The following is a 25,008-nucleotide window of genomic DNA, read 5'->3' on the forward strand; positions in this document are numbered from 1 at the left end:
CACTTCCAGTGCAATTACACATTCTTCCCCATCACTGCACCAATCAGATAGCGCAGTGGCGGGGAGTTTTGTACCAGGATAGTGAGCCTAATAGGGATTTACTGGCACCTGTTCCCCATCACGTCCACTCCCCTTGTGATTGGCAACAGGCAGTGGGTGGATCCTTAGCCTGCTATTGGCTATAGAATCCACCCACTGCCCGCTGTCAATTACAAGGCAAGTGTCAGGAGTCAGCAGCTGAGATGGTCAGATATACCGTTTGTAGCTACACAAGAAAACTGGGACCAAACAATCAATATATCTTTAAAGTGACATATATATAACAAAAGACAATCACAAACCAGCAAACAGTAAACATGAACAAACTCCAGTAACAAAATACCTAATTAACCTAACAGAGACCCAACAACTAAGGCCGGCCATACATGGTTTGAATTTTGGGCTGTTTAGAAGGAACCTGCCGAAATTCGAACCGTTAACGGTCAGCCTGAATGTACCAAGTTGATTGATCGATCAACTTGGGTAGAACCAGCCTGCCGGATTCTCTTGTGATCATCACTAGGGAATATAGCAGCTATAATCACTGTCTTCTCCCAGCGGGGATGGGTTCCCCCACTGGGAGCAAACAATTGCTCGGTAGGATGGATTCCATTGTCAGCACTGTCTGTGTTGATGGGAAAATCATGTGATTTTCTTTCTTGCAACCCATGGTTGTAGGAAAGAAATTTGCACCGTTTATTTCCTGCCTAACTATATACAAAATATATACAAAATGAGGGACATGGATAACAGGAATACCAGGGATGCAAGGAAGGGGGGTATCAAGACTGGGTACAGGAACAAGGAGCGGGAGTAAGCAGCAAGGTACAGAATGCAAGACTAGCTCGGGAGCAGGATAAACAGGTATAAGGATCTGGCACCAAGGATGTCAAAACACTGACGCACCGTGTTCTAGTGGGAGAAGCATTTGGAACTGATTACTGGGGCCTGCTGGCCTCTAGGAGACACCTGCTGGTGTACATTGGAACTGCAGCAATCAGCCCAGAGCACCACAGGGCCCCCAGCAGGCTATCTTGGTCCTAACAGTCCCCCCCTTAAGGAGCAGCCCCTGGATGCTCCCTTGTGTCTACTGGTCGGGTTCTGGAAGCTGACTGTGTAGCCTACCGCAAAGGTCTGGAGGCTGGCTGAGTACCCCACCATTGGGGTCTGAAAACTGTCTGGGTTCCCTGCTGGTCAGATCCCTAAGGAGGCACAGCACTAAAAGCTTACTATTCTTTAATGCAGCATACGTCCCAAAGCTGGGACCCTGAAGGCATCCTGAAAGCTTAACACCTTGGTCCATGCAGGTACCCTGACGCCAGGTTGTCCCATCATAGCTGGACTTTCTCCATCTCTGTTTACCATGGTGTAGCCATGTTTACCATGGTGTAGTATCCCCTCTTCTTTTAACAGCACTCTGTAAATGTCTGAGAACTGAGGAGACCAGTTGGTGGAGCTTTGGGAGAGGAATGTTGCCCCATTGTTGCCTGATATAGGGATATAACTGCTCAACAGTCTTGGGTCTTCTTTGTTGTATTTTTAAATTTAAGAGGTGCCAAATATTTTTAGTTGCTGAAAGGTTTGGACTGCAGACAGGCCAGTTAAGCACCTGGACTTCTCTACTACAAAGCCATGCTGTTGTCATAGAAAAATAAATAAGAGGGCCTACAGGGTGCCCATGCCACAGATTTAAAGATACTTTTCTTTTTATACCTCACTCTTTTTTTATTATGTACCCTTTAATTTATTATTATTTTTGTTAATAAAACAGAAAGGGTTAAAAAAAATGAAACAAAAAAACCCAGGAGGAAAGCCCGGGCACATGATCTGTTAAAGTCACATGATCGCTCTCCTCCAGTAACTGCTGTGCTTTATAAATGTGCTGTCTTTATTTTTCCTAAGCAGTGGTTTGGTCATACCCACTGCTTTTTAGATGGAACCAGCAATGACCCCTTACTGTCTGTAAGCTCGAAAAATTATATTGAATCCTGTAACAAACAGTAGCAGTAGCTTCTCAGGAATGTTCATCTGTAGATCAATCTTTACCAATATGCTCTCGTTTTTCCTATCTGCTTGTTATGCCACAATGCTTGCTTTGTGTGTGTGCGTGTTTTTTTTTTTTTTAAGGTGCTACATTTCCAGGTGATAAAAGTCCCATATGTGTCCTATACATGATAAAATCTTAGTCTCTAATTTCTGGATATCAGACAAGCTGTCCATTACTCCAGCTTTACGTTTTTCATACCAGGATTCTAACTTGTCATGCAGAAACATTTTTGCAAATTGATGTCATTCATAAAGCCATTTTTACCGTCTTCCCAGATCTCCATCGTCAGTTATGTAAATAAATCTTTCACTTGTCCTGATTCTAAGGCTGATTGTATGTGTGTGTGAAGTGGAAGCTGTCTATGCTGAGCATTACGTTTGCCCGGACGTTGCCTTCCATCCGTGACATCTTGCTGGTAATTGTTACTATTAGGATTCCTATAAAGTGTGAACATATCTCCGTGTTTAAACTGAAGACTTTTAACACATTGTTGAGTGAACACTCTATAAGTGTAATGTGATTACAGTCACTTTTCAGAGCTTTGTCTGGTGCACCATGTACAAATATATCTTCTTTCTCTATGTTTGAGGGTTTGGGATGTTTTTTTAGTATTTATGCTTGTGATCATCTTGATGTACAATTGCACTTTTGCTAAAAATTTCTAGCAAATTTACTGCACTCCCCTGACTTTCAGTACATCCTACTGTGTGATTATAGTGTAAAGGATAAGTTCACCTTTTTAAAAAAAAATCCAGCTCCCCTATGTACAAATATACCATTAATGTACCTCGGTTGCAGAACATTAAATGCTTTCTTTGACTTTGAGAACAAGGCCTTACCTTAGCCCTGGCTATATTTCTACAGCAGAGACTCCCTGGTATAGCTTTGGGACAGAGAAACCAGTAAGACACAGGAAGGAGTTTACCAGCTGACCTCATTAGCACACACCCATCAACTATGTTTTCACAGCATCCCCAGCATCTCTCCACTTGTCCATTCGCCTGGCTTCCCCAGCATTCCTTCAGATAGCCTCAGGCTGCATGCCACACCCCCTTGTGCTGCATGCAGCCCACGGGTCACCCCTAATGTACTGCAAGGGACTGCATGATCGGACACAGAGTGATTGGATAGATGGTGTGTCCTCCTATTATATAGTTTGGGTAAATCTAAAGGAGATTTACAGAGATTGAAACATTTATACACCTAAAATTACCTAGTTGCGCTTTCAGTGTCATTAATTGTTAACGGCACACCAAACACAGAAGCAAAACAGAGAACACACAAACACAGAAGCAAACACACATTTTGCCACATGAAAAAACTGGTGATAAATGCAGCAGTAAAAAATATGCAACTCGAACCATGCCAAAATGTCCCATTAGCTACTTTGCCACTTTGCCATTCAAATCAACAGGCTGCCCTATAAGTGTCACCAGAAAAACGAGCCAAAAAACACGTACTCCCACTACTCTAGGTGTGAATGGGGCCTGAAATGAAATTGGTGCGTTTACACAAGAGCAATGAGGCTCCATTTTCCTTTGTGTGTTTCCAAATGCATGGCAAACTGCGCAGAAAATGCACGCTTTGCCATTGCGATTTAGAAATACGCTGTACATGTGCACCCTACTTGTGTTGTCATCACATGTTAAAGGCACCCCGTGTGTTGTGTTGTGGTGTATAACTTTACATTACATTGTTAGTGTAATGCTGCTTTGCCAACACCCATTCAGAGCTTTTGTTATTAGTATGGTGAGAAAAAAATATACTCTCTTCAAGCCTTGGTCACTGTCACCAATAGCTTTACGGTGACAAGTCAGGGTGACTAATTTTGACCACTTACAATCTTGACCCATCTGTGCCCCATTCTTTGCTGATCCCGTAGAGTCCTTCTCCCCTACTGACACCAAGTCCTTGTCAGCTGTCCACCCCAAACTTCAGAAGGCACCATTGCTGGTCTGCAAATGGACAAGTTGGGCTGCGAGAGTGGATCTGAACATCTTGCAGCAATTTTAGAGGCTGTAGGCTGCAATCCAAGGCAGGGACTGCTTGCTACTGATGCCAAATAGAACTGTTGGAGCAGAAGGAAAGTGAGAGAGGAATGCGAGTAAAAGCTAAGTACCAGAACACTCTGAAACAACAGATTTAGAAGCCAGGTGGCAACACTTTACCCAAGCCAGAGGGAACTCCTGGTGGCCCGGAGACCCATTAATATTTTTGAATAGAATTCAATAGACTTCATAGATTAGTCTTGGGATGAAATCTAGAGATTTCATAGGTATATGCAGTAGGTGTGAAATTGTTAGTACACATGGGCCAAATGTCGGGCGACATTGACCGGTTCAATAAAAACTGTCCAACATTTGGCCCATATGTATGGCAGCCGGTCAGCCAGAAGTCAGGCATTTGGCTGGCCTCTGTCGGGCATGCATGCTGGAAAACCAGCAGTCGACCGGCTCCCATTCAACGCTCTCAGCCAATGGCTAAAAGGGCTGACGGGAGTGTTCTGTCGGGGGGCATGCCCCTGTCAGAACACAACAGCTAAGCAGGGGAGATCACTGTACTAACATCGGAAATTTAGTACAGCAGCTTTGACTGGAGTTGTCAAGTTTTGTTGAACGAAAAAAAGCACATGGTGTGTACTAGCCTTTAGAGTTTTCAGATCACCAGATTACTGGCAAAATAGAATTTAGATGGATTGGTGCCATATGTAAAAAGCTGAGCAGGCAGGACTTGCTGTCTTTAAGTATCTAAACATTTGTGTTTGACTGGAGGGTACCCTTAATACGTTGCTCTTTACATAGTAGACAGAACTATAATCATTTTGCAATTGTTCTTTATTTGCACCCTAAAAGAAAAGTTGTAGTGGGTCTAAATGTGGACAGGAAGGATTTTTTTACCCATCAATCCTATTTAGAGGCCTGTCCACATATGGTCTGTCACTTTGGATCGAAGGCTAACCATTTTTCAAAGTATTTTTGTTTATGTTAGTCTCTTCCAATGCTGAACTCATGGCCTTTTTTTCCCCATGTACAATTTAAATATTATTTTTATCTTGAGGGATACATAAATGTAATTCCTGAAAAGGCCCAAATTGGCAGTCCTAGTGAGTCTAAGCCATGGGTGTTAATTCCTCCAACTCAGACTTAGTACAAGAACACTCTCGGAACAGAATTATAAATAGAACCACAGCAGGTTTGAATTAGACACAAGATTATAGGTGTTCAGACAGGGGTAAGTTATTCATGTCAGACATTATGTTTTGGCTTTCTTAAGATTGTAAGTGCAAGAACGGCTGATCCGTGCTATATATTTATGGTTAGAGGCATTTAAAACATGACATATGGTACAATAATACGATCAGTATTTTCATTTTTTACTGTAACCTACACCACCATAGTCATAGTCATTTTATTATGAATCTGATGTCACCTGCTGTATAGGGGCAAGTGGTGCATATTGATAAGTTTTACATCATCTGGTAAATGCACTTTAATACAAAACATGACCATTGAATAGCTTAGGCATAAATTCTGCATATCACATATCCTAAAGAATAGAGCCTTGCCAAAATAATTACACTTGAATTGCTTAGGCTGGAGATAATAAAGCCTCATCTTTATTGGTGTCCATAACATATTTATAAAAGTCATAACTGCAAACAAGAGCGTTTGTGCCAGTTGCAAATGAACTGTGAGCAGCCAATGAACACAGCGTACAGTAGTCTAAAGATCTGTACTCGTCAGAGTGAAAGACTTCCCAACGCTTGTATAGGGCACCACTCAGAAACCATTGTAAATGCTGGCAAGGGAAGACACCACCAAAAAAGCTTTCACAATAAACACTTGCTGTTCCCAGTGACTTCAACATTTTGGAATTTTGGAATTCCCATCACTTTCCGTCCAAGTGACATTGGTCATAAATAGAAATGTACGATTTGTTTTGTTACAAATCAAAATTCAGATGCAATTTGCGTGATTTGGAGACTCGAATACATCACAATAGTAACAAATTTCAACTAACCCAGATAAATTATAATGAAAATATTTCATTTGTATTTATTTGTTTCATTTGGATGACATGATACAATAGTTTTAGACTGTTGTTAATATTTGAAGCATCCAAAATAATGTAACGACATAACGAATAATGAAAATTGATTTGGATCCATTTGTTTTTATGCTAGTGAGCGTGGAGAGAATATTCTAATAAGATGTTTTTTTGTATTGGGATTGAACTTGAGAGACCATTCGTTTAATTTGTATGTGCGTGGCCCAACAAATAAAGTCATTTGGGAATGAGAAATTATGTAACAAATTAATTAATAATTAATGTAACAAATAAATATGTATTAATTCAGGTTCCTTTGATTTATTCAGATAAAAGTGGGTGCTCAAATAAAGTAAATTTGAGATGTAAAGTAAATTTGTAATTGTCAGTCAGTTCCACAGTGTAATAAAATTCTTAGGTGTGAAAAAATGTGGGGCCTAACTGCGTTAATTCTGTTCTGCCTGCAAAAAAACAATAATTCCAAACATTTTCATTAAATATGAATGACTAATCTCCTGAAAAAACGAATGAATGCGTTAAAACAAATCAAGCCAATCTTCCGAAATGACAAAAGAATAACAGAACTTCTGAAAATAGAAAACGATTCAGAACAACAAATATATATTCTCCCGAAATAATGAATTGTTCCGAAAACGAATCATTCTAACATAACGAATATGATGAAAGGAAAATTATTTTAAAAAAATGAAACCGAAATGAAACAAATTCTTATGTTGTGCACTTCTTTAGTCACAAAGACAAATATAAAAAGTAAATCCCCGCAACAGGGACACAGACATCAATCAAACCTGATAGAGGTTCTTCTAACTTTTTATCTATCTATCTATCTATCTATCTATCTATCTATCTATCTATCTATCTATCTATCTATCTATCTATCTATCTATCTATCTATCTATACAATTTAGCTTGAAATACATTTTTTTAAAGCTGTAATTGTAAAATGATGGACCTCATTTATGTATTTTAGGGAAGAACTGTCTCATAAATTGTAAAGCAAAATTTAGAAGTGAGTCCATCCCTCCTGGGAGCCAGCTGGCACTTTTCAGGATCCAGAGATCATGGGCTTCTACTAAAAGCAATATTAAAGGCTTAATGTTAGGACCCAGATATACTTTGTTAAGGTTCCCTGGCTACCTGGTGCCTAACATTAGCCCAGTCCTGGATTGCATCCAGTCAACTTCTTCCTGAGATCAAATTCTGTTTTTGCAATACCATGTGTGCAATTGAGCAAACAGCCAGGATGATCATACTAAATTATCTAGCAATGTGCTGGAAAATATGTGGCAGACCATTTGATATGTTCCGCCTGTTGAAGGTGGTAAGAGATTTGTAGCCTATATTGTATATTATAGAAATCATCTTTGTCACTACACAATTAAAAATATGGAAAAATCATTGGCAATCCTAAAGTGTTTGTAAACCCTAGAAATTAGTAAGATGCTTCCTATCACCATGTAGAGTCTAATTTCCTATCCTTTGCATATATACTGCATTACGAAGTGTCTACAAATATAAATCATTCCTTCCAGCATGTCTTACTTCCTTCTTACTGGTGGTAATGCTAACCATAGGATTCGATTCCTGTGGGAGCATTGTCAGACCATCATGTGCGCCCCAGCAATCTAACTAAAGGTACACTGTGGTGATGCACAGAGTTCTTGTAGTTCAACATAGTCATCCTGTCATCATAGACAGCCACGCCTCCCAGCCCGTCGTTCCCCTTGGGTGAGGGTGAGTGGCTATGGGGACATGGGTGGAAAAAGAGTCCTCACCCACTCTCCTTGAAACACTGGAACAGTGAGAATGGTCATGTGACTGCTGTAAAAGTTTAAAATATAGTTAGAAGAATTTAAAAATGTTTTAATAACGTGGCAACATTAGGCAAACATTTTTAACAAGCACAGTAGCAATGGTGTCTAAAGATTTTCAAAGGCTTTACATATTGAATCACTTTGTCATTAATTATATTTTCAGCTATAGGAAAGGCCCAATCCCAGAGGAAGAGCTGGTGACAGATGAACCATCACTGAAGTACTTTGATCACGTTCCATCCATGTCGTCCTCACCTGAAGACTCAGATGATGAGATGCTTCCTCCCCACCTCCTAACAGACAGTATTAGCCAGCTAGAAGAATTTGGGAAACAGAACAAATGGTATCGGAAACATCATAGAAACCAACATCGGCGGCAATTCAACGATCTCTGGGTCCGACTGGATGACAGGTTTGTAGTGTTTTAGCTTATATCTGCAGAACTATGCAGGATTTGGATTTTTAATACCCTTTATCGACTAACTGAAGTTATTAAAGATGCCCTAAAGTCTATCTTTAGGCTTAAGTTTAGACCATTCTAAAATTGGTTCTGAAATCCACATTTTCATGCAAAGAGTTACCAGAACTATAAATAATTAATTGCTCTTACAGCACTACCCCCTAGAGGGCTGCTGGATTTTGGATCTCCCTATTCCTGCACAGCCAGGCAACATGCATTTTTCCAACTTTCATTTGGAGACAGAAATCAGTCCATGGGCTTGTTTTTGTGTTTGTTTTATTGGAGAAAACAACTTGTATGGATAATGGGGATTATGGAATGCCCAACTTGACTCGAATAGAGCAACACAAGGACAACTTCCTTCACTCTGTACTCTGAAAAATGGCAAATCCTAGATTGTATTCCCTCTGGAACTATGACAGTCTCTCCTGATTTAGCAAAGAAGAATTCCCCTTATAGGAGCTCTGTGTCCCCTTGGTGGAGTTTTAGCAAAGTCCCAACTTGTAGGAGCTTCCCTCTCTTGAAAATACCAGCCTACCTGGCTGTTGCTAATGTGTCCCAGAACAAGAGATTGGGTTTAGCTTGTTGGCACAGTCCCAGGAAAGCTTGCTGGATATGTGATCATGCAGCTTTCTACCTTTCTGGCCCTTGGGGTGAAGAGATACTCACATTGTCCGTGGAATCCTGCTGCTTTTGAAAAGACTGCTGTTCAGGTGTCCTGCTCTCCAGGTCCTCCCATGCTAGCTAGGGTGTCTCCTAGAGGAGACTGTATGGCAGTGGCGATCCCTCTGTCCTTCCTTCCTTCCTTCCTTCCTCAGCTCCAGCCTGGAGACAGAGCCCCCTCAGCCCTAGAGTCCCCTCCCAGGCTACAAGACACTCCATCTTCCACCCGACAACAACTCAAATTTGCTGGCTGGGCTCCACAATATTTATGGGCTGACCCAGCCACCTTGCCAGGACTTCTGCCTGGGGATTAGCTAGGTTCCCATAAATATACAGATCACTGGCTTTTAGAAACTTCTCCAAGCTTCTAGAACCAAGGGGAGATACCAGAGGCCTGACCTATAGAACCCTCCAGCCTGACCTACAGTAAGCCCCAACCAATTACCAGACTCACACAGCTAATGTGAGCCAAATCAATTTTCCTCACACTAGACTGTACACTAGAGGCTGCTACACTCTTATCAGATGAAGTCACTGGTCAGCAGAACTAAATATTTTCGGAGCTGTGGCAGCCTAAATACAATAGTGGAGCTGGATGTTGTGTGTAGATAGGGGAATCGATTGCTTTTCTCTTGTTCAGCCTGCTGGCTGATCAAGTAAAAGTCTAATGTATAGTATGTGTATGGTGGATTTTAGACTGTATAGATAGGGAGTTTTGAAGTGTTATTGTGGAAGTTGACTCAGGAATAAGGACTTTGGGTATAAACGTTGCTGCAAGTGAGAGTCCTTTTAATATTTGCGTATTCTAGAGCAGCAACGAAATACAACCATGCTACAAATACAACTTTTTTAAAAATGTTGTCACCTCTTTGTTGTAATTCTGTGTATAAGTACTGCATATGGGTTTCAGAATTATTTTCAGGATTGAAGAAGGAATCTAAGGCACTCCAAAAGCTTTCATCTTGAATAACTTATTTTATCCAATAAAGCAGGGGTGTCCAACCTGCGGCCCAAGATGGCTATGAATGAGGCTCAACACAAAATCGTAAACTTACTTAAAAATGTTGATTTTTTGGGGGGAATTTTTTGTAAAAATGTGTTTACATTAGTGAACACATGATTTGACTTTTATAAGTTTTATCTTCCCAAAGAAAAATATCCCATTCTTCACAATCACGCCTTATTTATGTCGTCAGTTTTTGGCAGCACCTATATTTGTGAGCAACTATTTTCAGGCATGAAGCACATGAAGGGCAACAAAAGAACAAAATTAGAACCAAAATATCTGACGAGTACCTTAAAAATTCATTTAGAATTGCTACTACATCCATCGAACCAGATATTGATGCTCTAGTTTATAAAACACAGTGTCAAATATTGCATTCATTTTATGTTGCTCTCTTTTACTTATATAATAAAAATATTAGTTTTATACTCAGATAGGTACATTATCTATCAGTGACTGCTAACTTGTGATCTGCCTGACCTTTTCTGCTCATCAGCTATCCTTATTGTTAGTGTATTTTATGTGTGGCCCAAGACAATTCCTCTTCTTCCAATGTAGCCAAGGTCAAAAGATTGCACACCCCTGAAATAAAGAGTATCAATTTAAGTCCGAACTTTCTATATTATTCAGTGTCTGGTCTCTTACATGATATAATACTCTACTTCTGCAGAGTTCACCAGAATTATCCTAGAATGTATATTTTTCTTTTGGAAAAAAATGCTGGGTAACATGTGAATTTCTGGAATGTAGAAGTGTATAAGTCTGATTAGGTCAAGAGCAATGTGGAAATGTGTCCATAACTAATAAGAAGTCAATCACTTTCCATAAAACATAAGGCATTGCCTACTTAGTTGATTATGCCTTCACCAATCCTTAAATATATCTCAAGTATCATACAGTGCAGAAGGTGTTGCTTTATTATTTTTTATGTGTAAAACATTGGATCAGAAAGTTTCTCACCTAGAACTCATGAGTGCTTACTGGACATGCTCACTATAAGCAGTTTTCTGGCCCAGGGCAGGATATCCCAAGATGTTCATTCTTGGTGGAGTGCACTATTTCTCATTAAGACGCAGGCCTCCCCAAGAAGACCCTAAATAAAATAAATAAATTATCTTGGTGATCTGCTCTAACACCATCTAATCACAACTGGATGGGTGGTTAAGACTAGGAGGAGATAACATGGTTGGCATTCAGGCATGACCGGACTATATGAGAAAAGTACTCAAACAGTGATTGTCTTCATCTTATGTATTGTAATGGCACTGCTCTGAGTCTAGCTTATAATTGCAACGTTGGTATGTAATTAGAGCTCTTAGTAAGGTAGTGGTGACACTAGAAGAGGGTTCGCCTCCGCTCTGCCCAAATGCCAGGATGTTTTGTTTGGGCAAACCTTTAGCTGTTCCTGGTAGTCTCAAAACTAGAAAATCTTCTCTAGCCCCAACCTCCAACACACACACAAATTCCTACTGGCCAATGGGACAGCAAACAATAATAAAGTTTTGATAGGAATGTATGGTTGGATAATGGTGTCATGCCTGGAAACCTACCATAACAGTAAAACATATCAGGCAGATTTTAGGTGCATCATTTCCTACAGAATACATCGGTTAACTGCCTAGGGTTTCTAATATCTATAAAAGCATTGTTACTTGGTCACCCCACCATTACTTGCCATAATTTGGGCCATTGATAACATCATGGCTTGGAATCTGTTCTCCTCTCAGCCAGCAGTACTCCTCATCCTCATTACATAGTAGGCGAGGTTGAAAAAAGTCCATCAAGTCCAACCTATGTGTGTGATTATAAGTCAGTATTACCTTGTATATTCCTGTATGTTGCGGTCATTCCGGTGCTTATCTAATAGTTTTTTTAAACTGTCGATGCCCCCCGCTGAGACCACCCCCTGTGGAAGGGAATTCCACATCCTGGCCGCTCTTACAGTAAAGAACCCTCTCCATGGTTTATGGTTAAACCTCTTTTCTTCTAATTTTAATGAGTGGCCACGTGTTTTGTTAAACTCCCTTCTGCAAAAAAAGTTTTATCCCTATTGTGGGGTCACCAGTACGGTATTTGTAAATTGAAATCATATCCCCTCTCAAGCGTCTCTTCTCCAGAGAGAATAAGTTCAGTTGCTCACAACCTTTCTTCATAACTAATATCCTCCAGACCCTTTATTAGCTTTGTTGCCCTTCTTGTACTCGATCAATTTCCATTACATCCTTCCTGAGGACTGGTGCCCAGAACTTGACAGCATACTCTAGGTGCGGCCGGACCAGAGTCTTGTAGAGCGGGAGAATTATCGCTTTATTCCTGGATTCCCTTTTTTAATGCATGCCAATATTCTTTTTCTTTGTTAGCAGCAGCTTGGCATTGCATGCCATTGCTGAGCCTTTCATCTACTAGGACCCTCAAGTCCTTTTTCATCCTAGATTTCCCCAGAGGTTCTCCCCTAGTGTATAGATTGCATTCATATTTTTGCCACCCAAATGCATTATTTTACATTTTTCTACATTAAAACTCATTTGTCATGTAGTTGCTCACCCCATTAATTTGTTCAGATCTTCTTGCAAGGTTTCCACATCCTGCGGAGAAGTTATTGCCCTGCTTAGCTTAGTATCATCTGCAAATACAGAGATTGAACTATTTACCCCATCCTCCAGGTTGTTTATGAATAAATTAAATAGGATTGGTCCCAGCACAGAACCCTGTGGGACCCCACTACCCACCCCTGACCATTCCGAGTATTCCCCATTTATCACCACCCTCTGAACTCGCCCTTGTAGCCAGTTTTCAATCCATGTAGTCACCCTATGGTCCATGCCAACAGACCTTATTTTGTACAGTAAACATTTATGGGGAACTGTGTCAAATGCTTTTGCAAAATCCAGATATACCACGTTTACGGTCCTTCCTTTAGCTAGATGGCAACTCACCTCCTCATAGAAGGTTAATAGTTTGGTTTGGCAAGAACGATTCTTCATGAATCCATGCTGATTACTGCTAATGATACTGTTTTCATTACTAAAATCTTGTATATAGTCCCTTATCATCCCCTCCAAGAGCTTGCATACTAATGATGTTAGGCTAACTGGTCTGGGCTAAATTCCCAGGGATGTATTTTGGCCCTTTTTAAATATTTGTGCTACATTGGCATGCAGTTTTGGTTACTAAAGCCCCCCGATTCTCTCATGAAGACTGAGGAGAAGAATAAATTCAATACCTTCACCATCTCCCCATCCTTTGTAACCAGATGTCCTTCCCCATTCTTTATGGGGCCAATATGGTCTGTCCTCCCTTTTTTACTGTTTACATACTTAAAGAATTTCTTGGGATTTTTTTTGCTCTCCTCCGCTATATGTCTTTCGCGTTCTATCTTAGCTGCTCTAATTGCACCCTTACATTTCTTGTTGCATTTTTTATAAAGTCTGAATTCTGGTGATGATCCCTCAACCTTGTATTTTTTGAAGGCCTTCTCCTTTGCTTTTATATGCATTTTTACATTGAAGTTAAGCCATCCAGGACTTTTGTTCGCTCTTTTAAATGTATTACTCAATGAGATGCATTGGCTAAGCTCTTAAAGCAAACCCATCTTTCCTCCGTGTTCTTTGTTCCTAACATTTTATCCCAATTTATGCCTTATGCCATTGTGTGTTTTTAAATACAGGACCATCGTATGTTTGCCAGTTCTGGAAAGGTCTTTTGAGAATGAGGTGCTGCAAGGTTGCAAAGCTGGAAACACTTGACTGTTTTGTTTGACAGTGGTTGCCTTTACTGGTGTACCCTATCCTGCCAAAAGTAGATCATTCTAGTGCTGATTTTAGGTCCATCATTTCTGTAAAATGACACACAGGCTAGGGTTTTTGGTTCATCCAGGCATTGATGTCATTCCATTTCTATATTCCATACTCTGGGAACACTATTTCTGGATTTCTTTGAGAGTATGTAAGAGCTTTCCCAACCCTGCCAACATTAGTTTTTTCTAGTAGAGGTGTTTTCTCACCAATCACATCATGGCACATTTATAGAGTGCTTTTCATTGATGGAAGCTATAGTACAGCTTCTGTGATAAGAGGAGGGGGTGGGAAAAGTGGACACAGTTGGCACTCTTGATGAGTTCCTATGTGAGATCCAACAGCTTGTATTAACCCCTGCAGCACCAGAAAGTACCTCTGTGTGGATATGGGAGTCAGAGGGTGGAATATTTCAACTAAGAGAGCAGCTACTGGCACAAAGGACACTTCTCGTTAAAGTGGATTTCCAGTCTAAGGTTAATTAAGGTTAAAACTGCTATACTAACTACCCTTTAGAAGGAAGATGATTATACTTACCTATTCTCAGAGCACTCCAGTCTGGTCACATGAGCTCTCCAGTGGTTGGCTTCAGGGTAGAGGAGAGAGAGCTGACAACGGCTAGAATGCCTAGGTGGTAATGACACCCATAGGATTACAATGGGGCATCCGTTATCCCGTTGTCTCCTCTGAAGTCGGTGCTGGGACCCGATCATGTGACCAAGCCGGAGCGCTCTGAGAATAGGAAGTATAAGCATCTTCCTTCCACAGGGTAGTTAGTATTAGTGTTAGGTATGGGGGGGGGGGGGAGATCGCGCAGTATTAAGCTTAGTTAGTTCTAGCTCAGACTTCTATTTTAAATGTAAGTACCATGCATTGTGCTGATTTAAAAAAAAATGACCTAAACTTTTTTTTTTTACAAAGAAAGCAGTGTAAATACCTGAGTTTGACCTCTTGCAGCTCCTTTACAGCAGAGCTCAGATAGGGTAAAAGAGAAGAAGTACAAAAAACGAATCAGCTGTGCTAAAGTGCTAGCAAGGAGCATATGGATAGTAGGAGAGAGCAGAGTGTCAGAGAGATGAGCTCCTCAGTTTGCTGCCTCTCCTTTCACTGCACAATTACAAGCTGTGGGAGGGGGGACAAAAATCATGTCTCCTGTCCTGGTAGACAAGACTGTGCTGTGTAAATCTCTGGAAGGTAAATCAGCTCCCATATGTGTATTTTATTGGTGCATTCAGCTGGTTGCCTGGTGTTCAGCATTACGCTCTGTTCTTGACCAGTTAGGTTTACATTCCATTCGGGTTCTGTTTCCAGAAAGAACACTTTTTTTATTTAGTTAGATTTAAACACATTTTCAACCTCTTTATGGAAAAACAACATAACCCGCGTTTTAGGCATATTTTTGGAAAGTTTATGCTGAAAATGTAAAGCGTCAAATCCGCTATATGGCAAGTAATGAGCTCACTGCAAACTCCCAGTTAGGTTTCTGCGCTGTCTTGAAAGAGGAAATTATTTTCCTATGTTAATGAAAAGGTATCACGTTCCACCTCTCTATTACGGAAACAAACCCGATTCATACAGGGAAATGGACCTTTCAGATGCAGTTAGAGGAAATGAAATGTTTGGTTGTAATGGCAACATTTGCCTTTATGTAAAGGACTAAGAAACATGCGATTATATGACATGACAGAGCCGACTTTACCACTAAATGTTATCTGCCAGTACAGACAGCGAGACGTTTCTCCTTTTATGAGACAAGTTTAATAAACAGTATGATTTACTAAGAAGATAACGCATACTTATCTTTACAAGGCAATAAGTAAATTGCATCCTTGTGCTAAAACTCTTCACTTAACAGTGTATTTCTAAAAGAAACAAAATTGCAGGACATTCCATCTGTCAAACTGCATGTACATTAGTTCTGTGCAAATGGGGGCATAAAAATGAATATTTTCTCTCTAGATTAAATGTTTTTCATTCTTACAGAATAGAGTGAATCAGGAAAATACCATATTATGGCCACTACTTATTTACTATGTTTGTCACCTCCATCTAGTAGCCATAATGGTTCTCTTCGCTCCTCCCAAGATCTCCTGCTCTCAAACTCCCTTGTCACCTCATCCCATGCTCGCCTTCAGGACTTCTCCAGAGCCTCTCCCATCCTCTGGAATGCTCTACCCCAATCCGTCCGATTTTCTCCTACTTTATCCACTTTCAGACGATCCCTGAAAACTCATCTCTTCAGAGAAGCCTATCTGGCCCACACCTAACAACTGTACATTTATCTTCTCAATCAGCACATCACCCACAGTTATTACCTCTTGTATCTCTTGACCTTCCCTCTTAGATTGTAAGCTCTAAGGAGCAGGGCCCTCTGATTCCTACTGTATTAAAGTGTATTGTATTTGTACTGTCTACCCTCAAGTTGTAAAGCGCTAAGTAAACTGTTGGCGCTATATAAATCCTGTATAATAATAATAATAATAATAATGCATTATTTTCCTGAGTCACTATATTCTGTGCAAATGAAAAACAGTCAACCAGGAGAGAAAACCCAGGTTGTATATATATATATATATATATATATATATATATATATTACATGAGCGTGTTGCAATCTTTGGTGCACTTCAGACCTTGGCCACTTACTTCATCCCTGGATTCATGTCTGAAATGAGTGCTGTACTTGCATTAGCCTCTTGATGGAGTGTTGTCAAAGTCTGCCTAGGAGTTGGCTTTTTAGACCCAAAAACACACGTACTAGGGCCAAGTTAAGCCATTTAACCAGCCAGCATATCTTTGGAACGTGGACAGAAACTGGAGAACCCTGAGGAAACTCAGACAAGCAAAGGAGAATATGCAAACCCCATGCAGATAGTGTCCTGGCTTTGTCTCAAACCAAAGACCCCAGTGCTGCAGAGCATAACCACTAAACCATTGTGTTGCTCTTTATAATATCCAATGCCTTTAGTTGCCAAACTGAGATTGGCAACACAGTTCCCAGGGGTTCTTGACTAAGGCTGGCCGTACACAAATAGGTCGCACATAGGGCCGGCCATACACACATAGACCACACAAAGGGCTGGCCATACACACATAGACAACACAAAGGACTGGCCAATCACACATAGACCACACAAAGGGCTGGTCATACACACATAGACCATACAAAGGACTGGCCAAACACACATAGACAACACAAAGGACTGGCCAATCACATATAGACCACACAAAGGGCTGGTCATACACACATAGATCACACAAAGGACTGGTCAATCACACATAGACCACACAAAGTGCTGGTCAAACATACATAGGCCACACACAGGGCTGGCCATACACACATAGACCACACAAAGGGCTGGCCATATACACATAGACCACACAAAGGGCTGGCCGAAAATACATAGGCCACACACAGGGCTGGCCATAAACACATAGACCACACAAAGGGCTGGCCGAACACACATAGACCACACAAAGGGCTGGCCATACACACATAGACCACACAAAGGGCTGGCCATACACACATAGACCACACAAAGGGCTGGCCGAACACACATAAATCACACAAAGAGCTGGCCATAAACACATAGACCAAACAGAGGACTGGTCAAACACACAGAGACCACACAAAGGGCTGGCCAAACATACATAGGCCACACACAGGGCTGGCCATACACACATAGACCACACAAAAGGCTGGCTGAACACATAGACCACACAAAGAGCTGGTCATACACACACGGACCACACAAAGGGCTGGCCATACACACACGGACCACACAAAGGGCTGGCCAAACACAATAGACCACACAAAGGGCTATCCAAACACACATAAGACCACACATGGGGCTGGCCATACACACATAGACCACACAAAGGGCTTGCCGAACTCACATAGACCACACAAAGGGCTGGCCATACACACATAGACCACACACAGAGCTGCCCATACACACATAGACCACATAAAGGGCTGACCATACACACACAGACGATAACAAGGGCTGGTCATAAACACATAGACCACACAAAGGACTGGCCATGCACACAGACCACACAAAGGGTTGGCCATACACACACAGACAATACAAAGGGCTAGCCACACACACACAGATATTACAAAGGGCTGGTCAATTACACATAGACCACACAAAGGGCTGGCCACACACACATAGACCACACAAGGGGCTGGCCATACACAAACAGCCAATACAAAGGGCTGGCCAATCACAGATAGACCACACAAAGGGCTGTTCAAACACAATAGACCACACAAAGGGCTGGCCATAAAAACATAGACCACACAAAGGGCTGGTCATGCACACATAGACCACACAAAGGGCTTGTCATACACACATAGACCACACACAGGGCTGGCCAATCACAGATAGACCACACAAAGAGCTGTTCAAACACAATAGACCATACAAAGGGCTGGCCATAAAAACATAGACCACACAAAGGGCTAGTCATGCACACATAGACCACACAAAGGGCTGGTCATACACACATAGACCACACACAGGGCTGGCCATACACACATAGACCACACAAAGGGCTGGTCATACACACATAGACCACACAAATGGCTGGTCATACACACATAGACTACACAGAGGGCTGGCCAAACACACACAGACCACACAGAGGGCTGACCATACACATAGACCACACATAGGGCTGGCCAAACACATATAGACCACACATAGGGCTGGCCATACATACATAGACCACACGTAGGGCTGGCCCTACACACATAGACCTCACATAGGGCTGGCAAAACACAAATAGACCACACATAGTGCTGGTCATACACACATAGACCCCACACTTTGAGGGGTTCCTTTTTTAATGTATTTTATTGTTTTTAATGTATTTTATTTAAACAATTCAAACCTCCCAGGTAGAAAGGAACAGGGTCAGGATTTGTAGCAGGAAGATCTCCATGTTGAAGTACTGTAAAATTAGAAGGCAACTGCTGATGCAACCCACAATGCTCTACCTAAAGCTACAGTATCACTCTTGTAGAAGACCTGTAGAATACTCTTTCCACTGGTGCATTCAGAAGGTTTAGTTTACATTTGCTGTTGGGGGCCAGTGGTTGTCTTTACTGCCCCCCAATCGCCACCCCCATGCTTTTGTTGCTCCCTATTCACTTCAAGTGCGATGTGAAATAACTGCTCATCACTGCCTGTCTAACGCCTTCTGAAAAGCATGTATTTGGTAGGCACTTATTTAGGAAAATATGTCATTCACTGAATTGGCCTTCCAATATGGATGTGTTAGAATTCTGCACTTTATGTCCCATTCAACCCACAAGAAGTGCCAAAGGTCTCTTTCTTTCCTGAATAACTGAAATCATTTGACTTTCCCCTCGAAATCCACCCCACGTCGTATTGACTGTTTATCAGATGAGACAGCTCTGAGTGTAATGGTTTCCATTTGGTGGAACTGCCTTCTGCGTCTTTTGAAGTTCCGTGTTTTTGTTTTAGCTACGGAAAATATTTCAGAAATAGCTTCCATCGTCGTCAAATTTGGTAAATTTTATCCTCAGCCCCAATGCTAAACGGCAACATCAATTCTTACTTTGTCCACATGTTGGAGGGAAATATCTAATGGAAAACTATGAACATGTGTGGGCTGAGCAAAGTGGGGGTGCTCTCCGTTGGTATCAACCGATGAGGGTAATTGAAGAGGTTATATGTATAAACCACACATAATAAAGCTGGAACCCTGCTAAGCACGGATATCTAAAATGGTTACATAACACAAGGCTAGTATACATTTTGAGTCTTGATTGTACTATTTACTGCAATGTAACTTTTATATGATTCTTACATTTTACATGCTTGTTGTTCTATTCTTTAAACCACTTTTGGAAAGTGCAGTTGCACTCTGCAAGTGCAGCTGCCCCAGAGTTTAGTAAATGAGCAGAAACTCTGCTGACTTCCATCATCCAATCATGTGCAAGAAATTTTTTTTTTTTTTATTTTCCTTGCACTTGATTGGGTACTCTTTGCAAAGTGAAGTCTTACCTCATTTACTAAGCTCTGGAGCAACAACACATACAGAGGGCAGAGCTCTGCAGAGTGTAATTTCATCTCTCCGCCCCTTTTTATTTATGACAACTCAGACAGGCTTTATAAATTCTGGAGTTTGGGTGGATGTAGAGACGAGAACTCTGCAGATAAACAGGTATAAACATATATAGGAGGATTTGTTTAATCTCTGTGTATCACTTGAAGCCAGTCACTTCACTTGGGTATATTTAGGGGTTTACTTTAAGAATAAATACTTGAATAGAATTGTAGTTTTTATAGCAGAGTTCAGTGTCCCTTTAGCTGTCTGTGCACACATCTTCATGGAGAGGGTCAGGGTCTCATAGTTGGAAAGTTCAGAGCCTCAGGCAGTAATCACATGCGGGATCCTTTTGCCCTCAAAGCGTTGGAGTGGAAGACACACAGCAATTACATGTGCAATCTGTTTTCTCACGTTGTGCTGTGGCTGCCGCGTTGACAAGTCCAATGTGTAGAAAGTCTGTGAGGCTGCAGACTGTCCTGCCGCCTGGCCAGCACCTTGCCTGCAACTGTCCTCAATTAACCCATTTCACAGGGTGACAGAACGCCACGTTTATTTACACTGCAGTCTGTGTACATGGAGATCTTGTTTTGTTGTCTGCCATTGTTTGTGCTGGAAAAATAGTCAGGCATGGTGTCACACAAACATACACCGCCATGGGTGATACAAGGTTTCCTAAACCTCTCTCAGTGTTTTCTTACTAAAAGAGCTATGGGAGAAATGGAAGGAAATTCTATTTAGTATCAGCTAAACAGCCTGCTGCAGACCAGCTGAAATTTGACATCAGGTAGTACTAATACTGACAGCTTAAAGTGGACCTTGCATTATAATGGTAGATGTGCTCAAACAGCCCCAGCCCCCTTGACCCTTTACTAAGGTAAGTATAGATTTATACTTAAAAACATTAACTATAACTATTCTTAAAAATGCCCCCCCACCTATCCTACATATCCTGTATATAGCATGCCCCAAGTCGATGACATCACAAGGTGGCAGGGTCACCTGGTGACATCATCAGGCGGCAGAGCTGTCATTAGGCGGGAGCCAGCTTCAGGTGCGGACCATTTTTTTTTGGGGGGGGGGGTCAGTGATCGGCATTTATTGGGATTAAAATTGAATCTACACCAGGAGACTATTTTTTTGTTTGTATTTTGTTTTTTGACTGAATGTGTAGGGGTACTATGTATCCCATACTCATTCACATAGGGGGGGAGCCATAATCTGGGGTCCCCTTGTAAAAGGGGCTTCCAGATTCCGATAAGCCCCCCCACCCGCAGACCCCCACAACCACAGGCCAAGGTTGTGGGGAAGAGGCCCTTGTCCCCATCAACATGGATAAGGAGCTTTGGGGCCAGGGAGCATGTGGCCTGGTATGGTTTGGGGAGGCTCACTTGTCGTCCCCCCTTTCCTGGCATGCCGGGCTGCATGATAAGAATCTGGTATGGATTTTAGGGAGACCCCACTCCTTTTTTTTTACGTTTTGGCGTAGAGTTTCCCTTATTATCTATACCAGACCTGAAGGGCCTGGTATGGATTGGGGGGGACCTCCCCAGCACTGGTTCTGTAGTTTCCCCCCACAATTCAGCTCTGCCATGGAAAATCCATCAGGTTGGTGAACTCTGCATTACTGTACATATACTGCAGAGACATAAAATGGAAGCTTTCCTCACAAAAAGAGGTGACCAGAATGTGTATGGGGGCCTAAATTCTGTAGCTCCTTCAATGAGTAGAAGTTTTGGAAAGGTATAACAATTGAGACCATTGAAGGTTTTAATGGTTAGAATTGGATTGTAAATTATACCATATGGACTAGAGAAATAGGGCAGGGACCAACAAAAAGCAGTAGAGCATTGAGGTCTTCTGAACTCTTGTAATTTAAATTTTCCCCTTTTTATCTGTGAGAGTCAACAGTGAAACATGGAACGATTCAGCTGCAAAATCCCTCAGTTTGAATATTTGAGGAACGTAAAGTGATTGTATTGGACAGTGTCCGTTGCCTGTAATCTTGTTTTGAGCCTCACCCAATACCACCCAAACAATTTGTCTTTGCAATTTAGGGTTGTTTTTAGGAACATAGCATGAATCACACTTGTTTGAATTGTAATAATGTGCAAGCCTTTGCTTGGAGTGGAAGAATAATCTCAACTTTCCACCATTCTCTGACACAATACACATCTTTAAGCAATAACCTATAATTAGAGAGTGATGAAGAATTTGCAGTAGATCTGTGTATCTACGGGGAATGCATAGTGTTTTGTGCTTATTTTCTTTTATATATATATATATATATATATATATATATATATATATATATATATGTAATTTTTTACCACTACTAGATAATTACTTAGAACCCCAAACATTATATATTTTCTGGAAGCAGGGGCCCTGTAAAAAAAATATTGGTTGTTGCAATTTTTTTATGTCACATGATATTTGCACAGTATTTTTTCAAATGATTTTTTCTTCTTTAAATACACTTTAACCCCTTCCTTCCGACTGTATGCATACATGCGGCCTCACTGGACTGGGAGCCCCGGGACCCCTTCTAACTGGCGATTCTGGGTCACCTGATCACTGTGATTGGCTATCACAGTGATCAATTACTGGGAAGCCCGCCCCTGTGTTTTCTCTCTCTCTCTGAATGGAGAGGAGAGATGCATTGTAGCTCTTTCTCTCCTCGCAAAGAGAAAACTAAACAAAACTGCGTGTAAAATAATAATAAAAATAAAATAAAAAATAAAGAAATAATACCTAGATCAAGGTTTGACCTAGGTCAGTGCTAGGGTTAGTGTTTGGGTCAAGTAAGGGTCAAGATCGGAGTCTAAGGTCATGGTCAGTATATTTTGGGCAGGACTACGGTACTTAAATATCTCCAAAGACGACATTTTAAAAGCCTTTACAGGTTACCAGTTTAGAGTTACAAAAGAGGTCTAGTGCTAGAATTACTGCTCTCAATCTGATGTTCACGCTGATACCTCACCTGTAAAGTGTAATCACTGTTTACAGATGTGTGCTGGACCTATGTATGCATTTGCATTAGTGCATTAGCACATGAGCACGGGGGGTGGGGGCAATTTTGTAAAATTAAATTTTATTTATTTCATTTACCTTTTTTTACTGTCTCTTCATTTTTTTTATCAACTTTATTGCTATCACAAGGGATGAAACACATACCTTGTGATAGCATGAGCAGTGATAGGTACTCTTTACTCAGACTTCTGGGTCTATTAGACCCCAAATCTCTCCTCTGCCCTCAAAAGTATCTGATCAAACCAAGATCGCTTTACAAGCCCGTAACAGCTTGTAAACATCAAACTGAAACTGGAAATGACAAAATCCTCAACTCTTCCAGTTTCAGAGACCATAGGGTTTCATCGACCATAGAGATGATTGGGAAATAAAAGTTTGTCCTTCATCTGCCACCCCAACCACTGGTTTCACTGGCTCCCCAATGGCTCCCCGATGGAAGAGGAGCCAGAACAGGGGTGGAGAGGACCACCGTTTGCCACATGTAAAAGTGATCGAGTGGTGGTATAGCCACTCAAATCACTTTTACATTGAAGAGCATCTCTGGTTGTAAAAAAAAGGTATCATGATTGCAGCTGCAGCCATGACCCTGGTAAAACCTCTGAATCCCAAGAACCCATTTGTGACCACAAAATGCCTTTCTAGGTCAACATTGAAAAATATGCTTCCATGCCATGAAAATGTTAATTACCACCGCCGCAGCAAAGAACTAGGACTGCGCAACTTTGTGTGTTTCTAGTTCTCAGGACCAATATCAAACTGAATTAGTCATACGGTTATTGTCAAGTTAAATGACACATACTTCAAAAAACTCTGGTCATGAGTGAAGAGATAATTCAAACTTCCAGCCACGGGGTAGAAGTCTAGGCTCCTGTCCATGGTTACCAAGCTAACCTTAGCTGGTTTAATTAATGAAATCTGTTGTGTACAGTGGCCCTCAGTAAATGCTAAAATATACACACACATCTGCTCCATCAGAATAGTAACTCATCCCACCTCCCTCTTTCCCCCTCCTTGCTCTTTTCATATAGATTAGATAGAGTTTCAATTAGAGGGATACAAGGGTTTGAAAGCAAAGAGCTTCTGCTGTACTCTCTCTTTAGAAAATTCAGAATGCCCTGTGAATCCAGTATCATGGGAGCACCATTTACGAAATATTTTTTTGTAAAACGTATAAACCTGAAATAAAGGTGGGATCAAAAAGCATTAACATTTCCTTTGGACATCATGGCGAGGCAGTGCTGCGAGATTTGTCTGAAATAATTAAAAGCCTTTGAAGGTGTAAAAAGAGCCTCTAGGCATTCTGGGTGAGCCTGATGGACTGTCATTGCCCTTTTTTTTAAGGTGATGTCAGATAAATGTTCCTGAAAAACTGTACTTCCAGTAAAATGGAACGTACATTTTTGGGCAATGCATTGTGTTTTAATATATTTCCCTTACCACTTGCTGTCCTTTTTATATTTTTAACATTTTAAATCATTTATATATTAGATATTACCTTTGGCCATTCCATAATTAGCACTGGGCCCACTTACAAAGAAAGGAGGGGTCTATAATTGTTATCATAGGTATATATTAAATGATAGATGCAAAAATATCAACAAAAAATCCAGAAAAAAACATATGATACAAATGATATAAATTTGGTACATTGAGTTGCGTTTCAGTGAGTAAAATAAGTGTTTGATTCCCTACCAACCAACAATAATTCTGGCTCCCACACCCTGGCTAATATGTGCTCATGTGGTACACAGATTAGTCCTGTCAATTTAAGAAGGTGCTCCTAACGACAACTCCTTATGTGTATAAAAGAAACCTCACCAAACAAATCATTGGTAACACAATACGCCGCCATGTACTGAAATCCTGCTGTGCCCGCAAGGTTCCCCTCCTCGAGAAAGCACATGTACAGGCCCGTCTGAAGTTTGCCAATGAACTTCTAAATGATTCAGAGAAGGATTGGGAGAAAGTGCTGTGGTCAGATGAGACCAAAATTGAGTTCTTTG

General features: G+C 41.1%; 1 protein-coding gene across 1 annotated transcript in view; it reads left to right on the plus strand.

The window, feature by feature from the left end:
• The window catches only part of TRABD2B (TraB domain containing 2B), a 454,791-nt gene that overhangs the window by 387,306 nt on the left and 42,477 nt on the right, over positions 1–25,008 (plus strand). The window contains exon 6 of the mRNA XM_073593582.1: positions 8,132–8,380. Within this exon, the coding sequence (XP_073449683.1) occupies positions 8,132–8,380 (249 nt within the window). The remainder of the gene's footprint in view (positions 1–8,131; positions 8,381–25,008) is intronic.

Source organism: Aquarana catesbeiana, linkage group LG07, assembly GCF_042186555.1.
Source record: "Aquarana catesbeiana isolate 2022-GZ linkage group LG07, ASM4218655v1, whole genome shotgun sequence".
NCBI classification, from domain to species: Eukaryota; Metazoa; Chordata; class Amphibia; order Anura; family Ranidae; genus Aquarana; species Aquarana catesbeiana.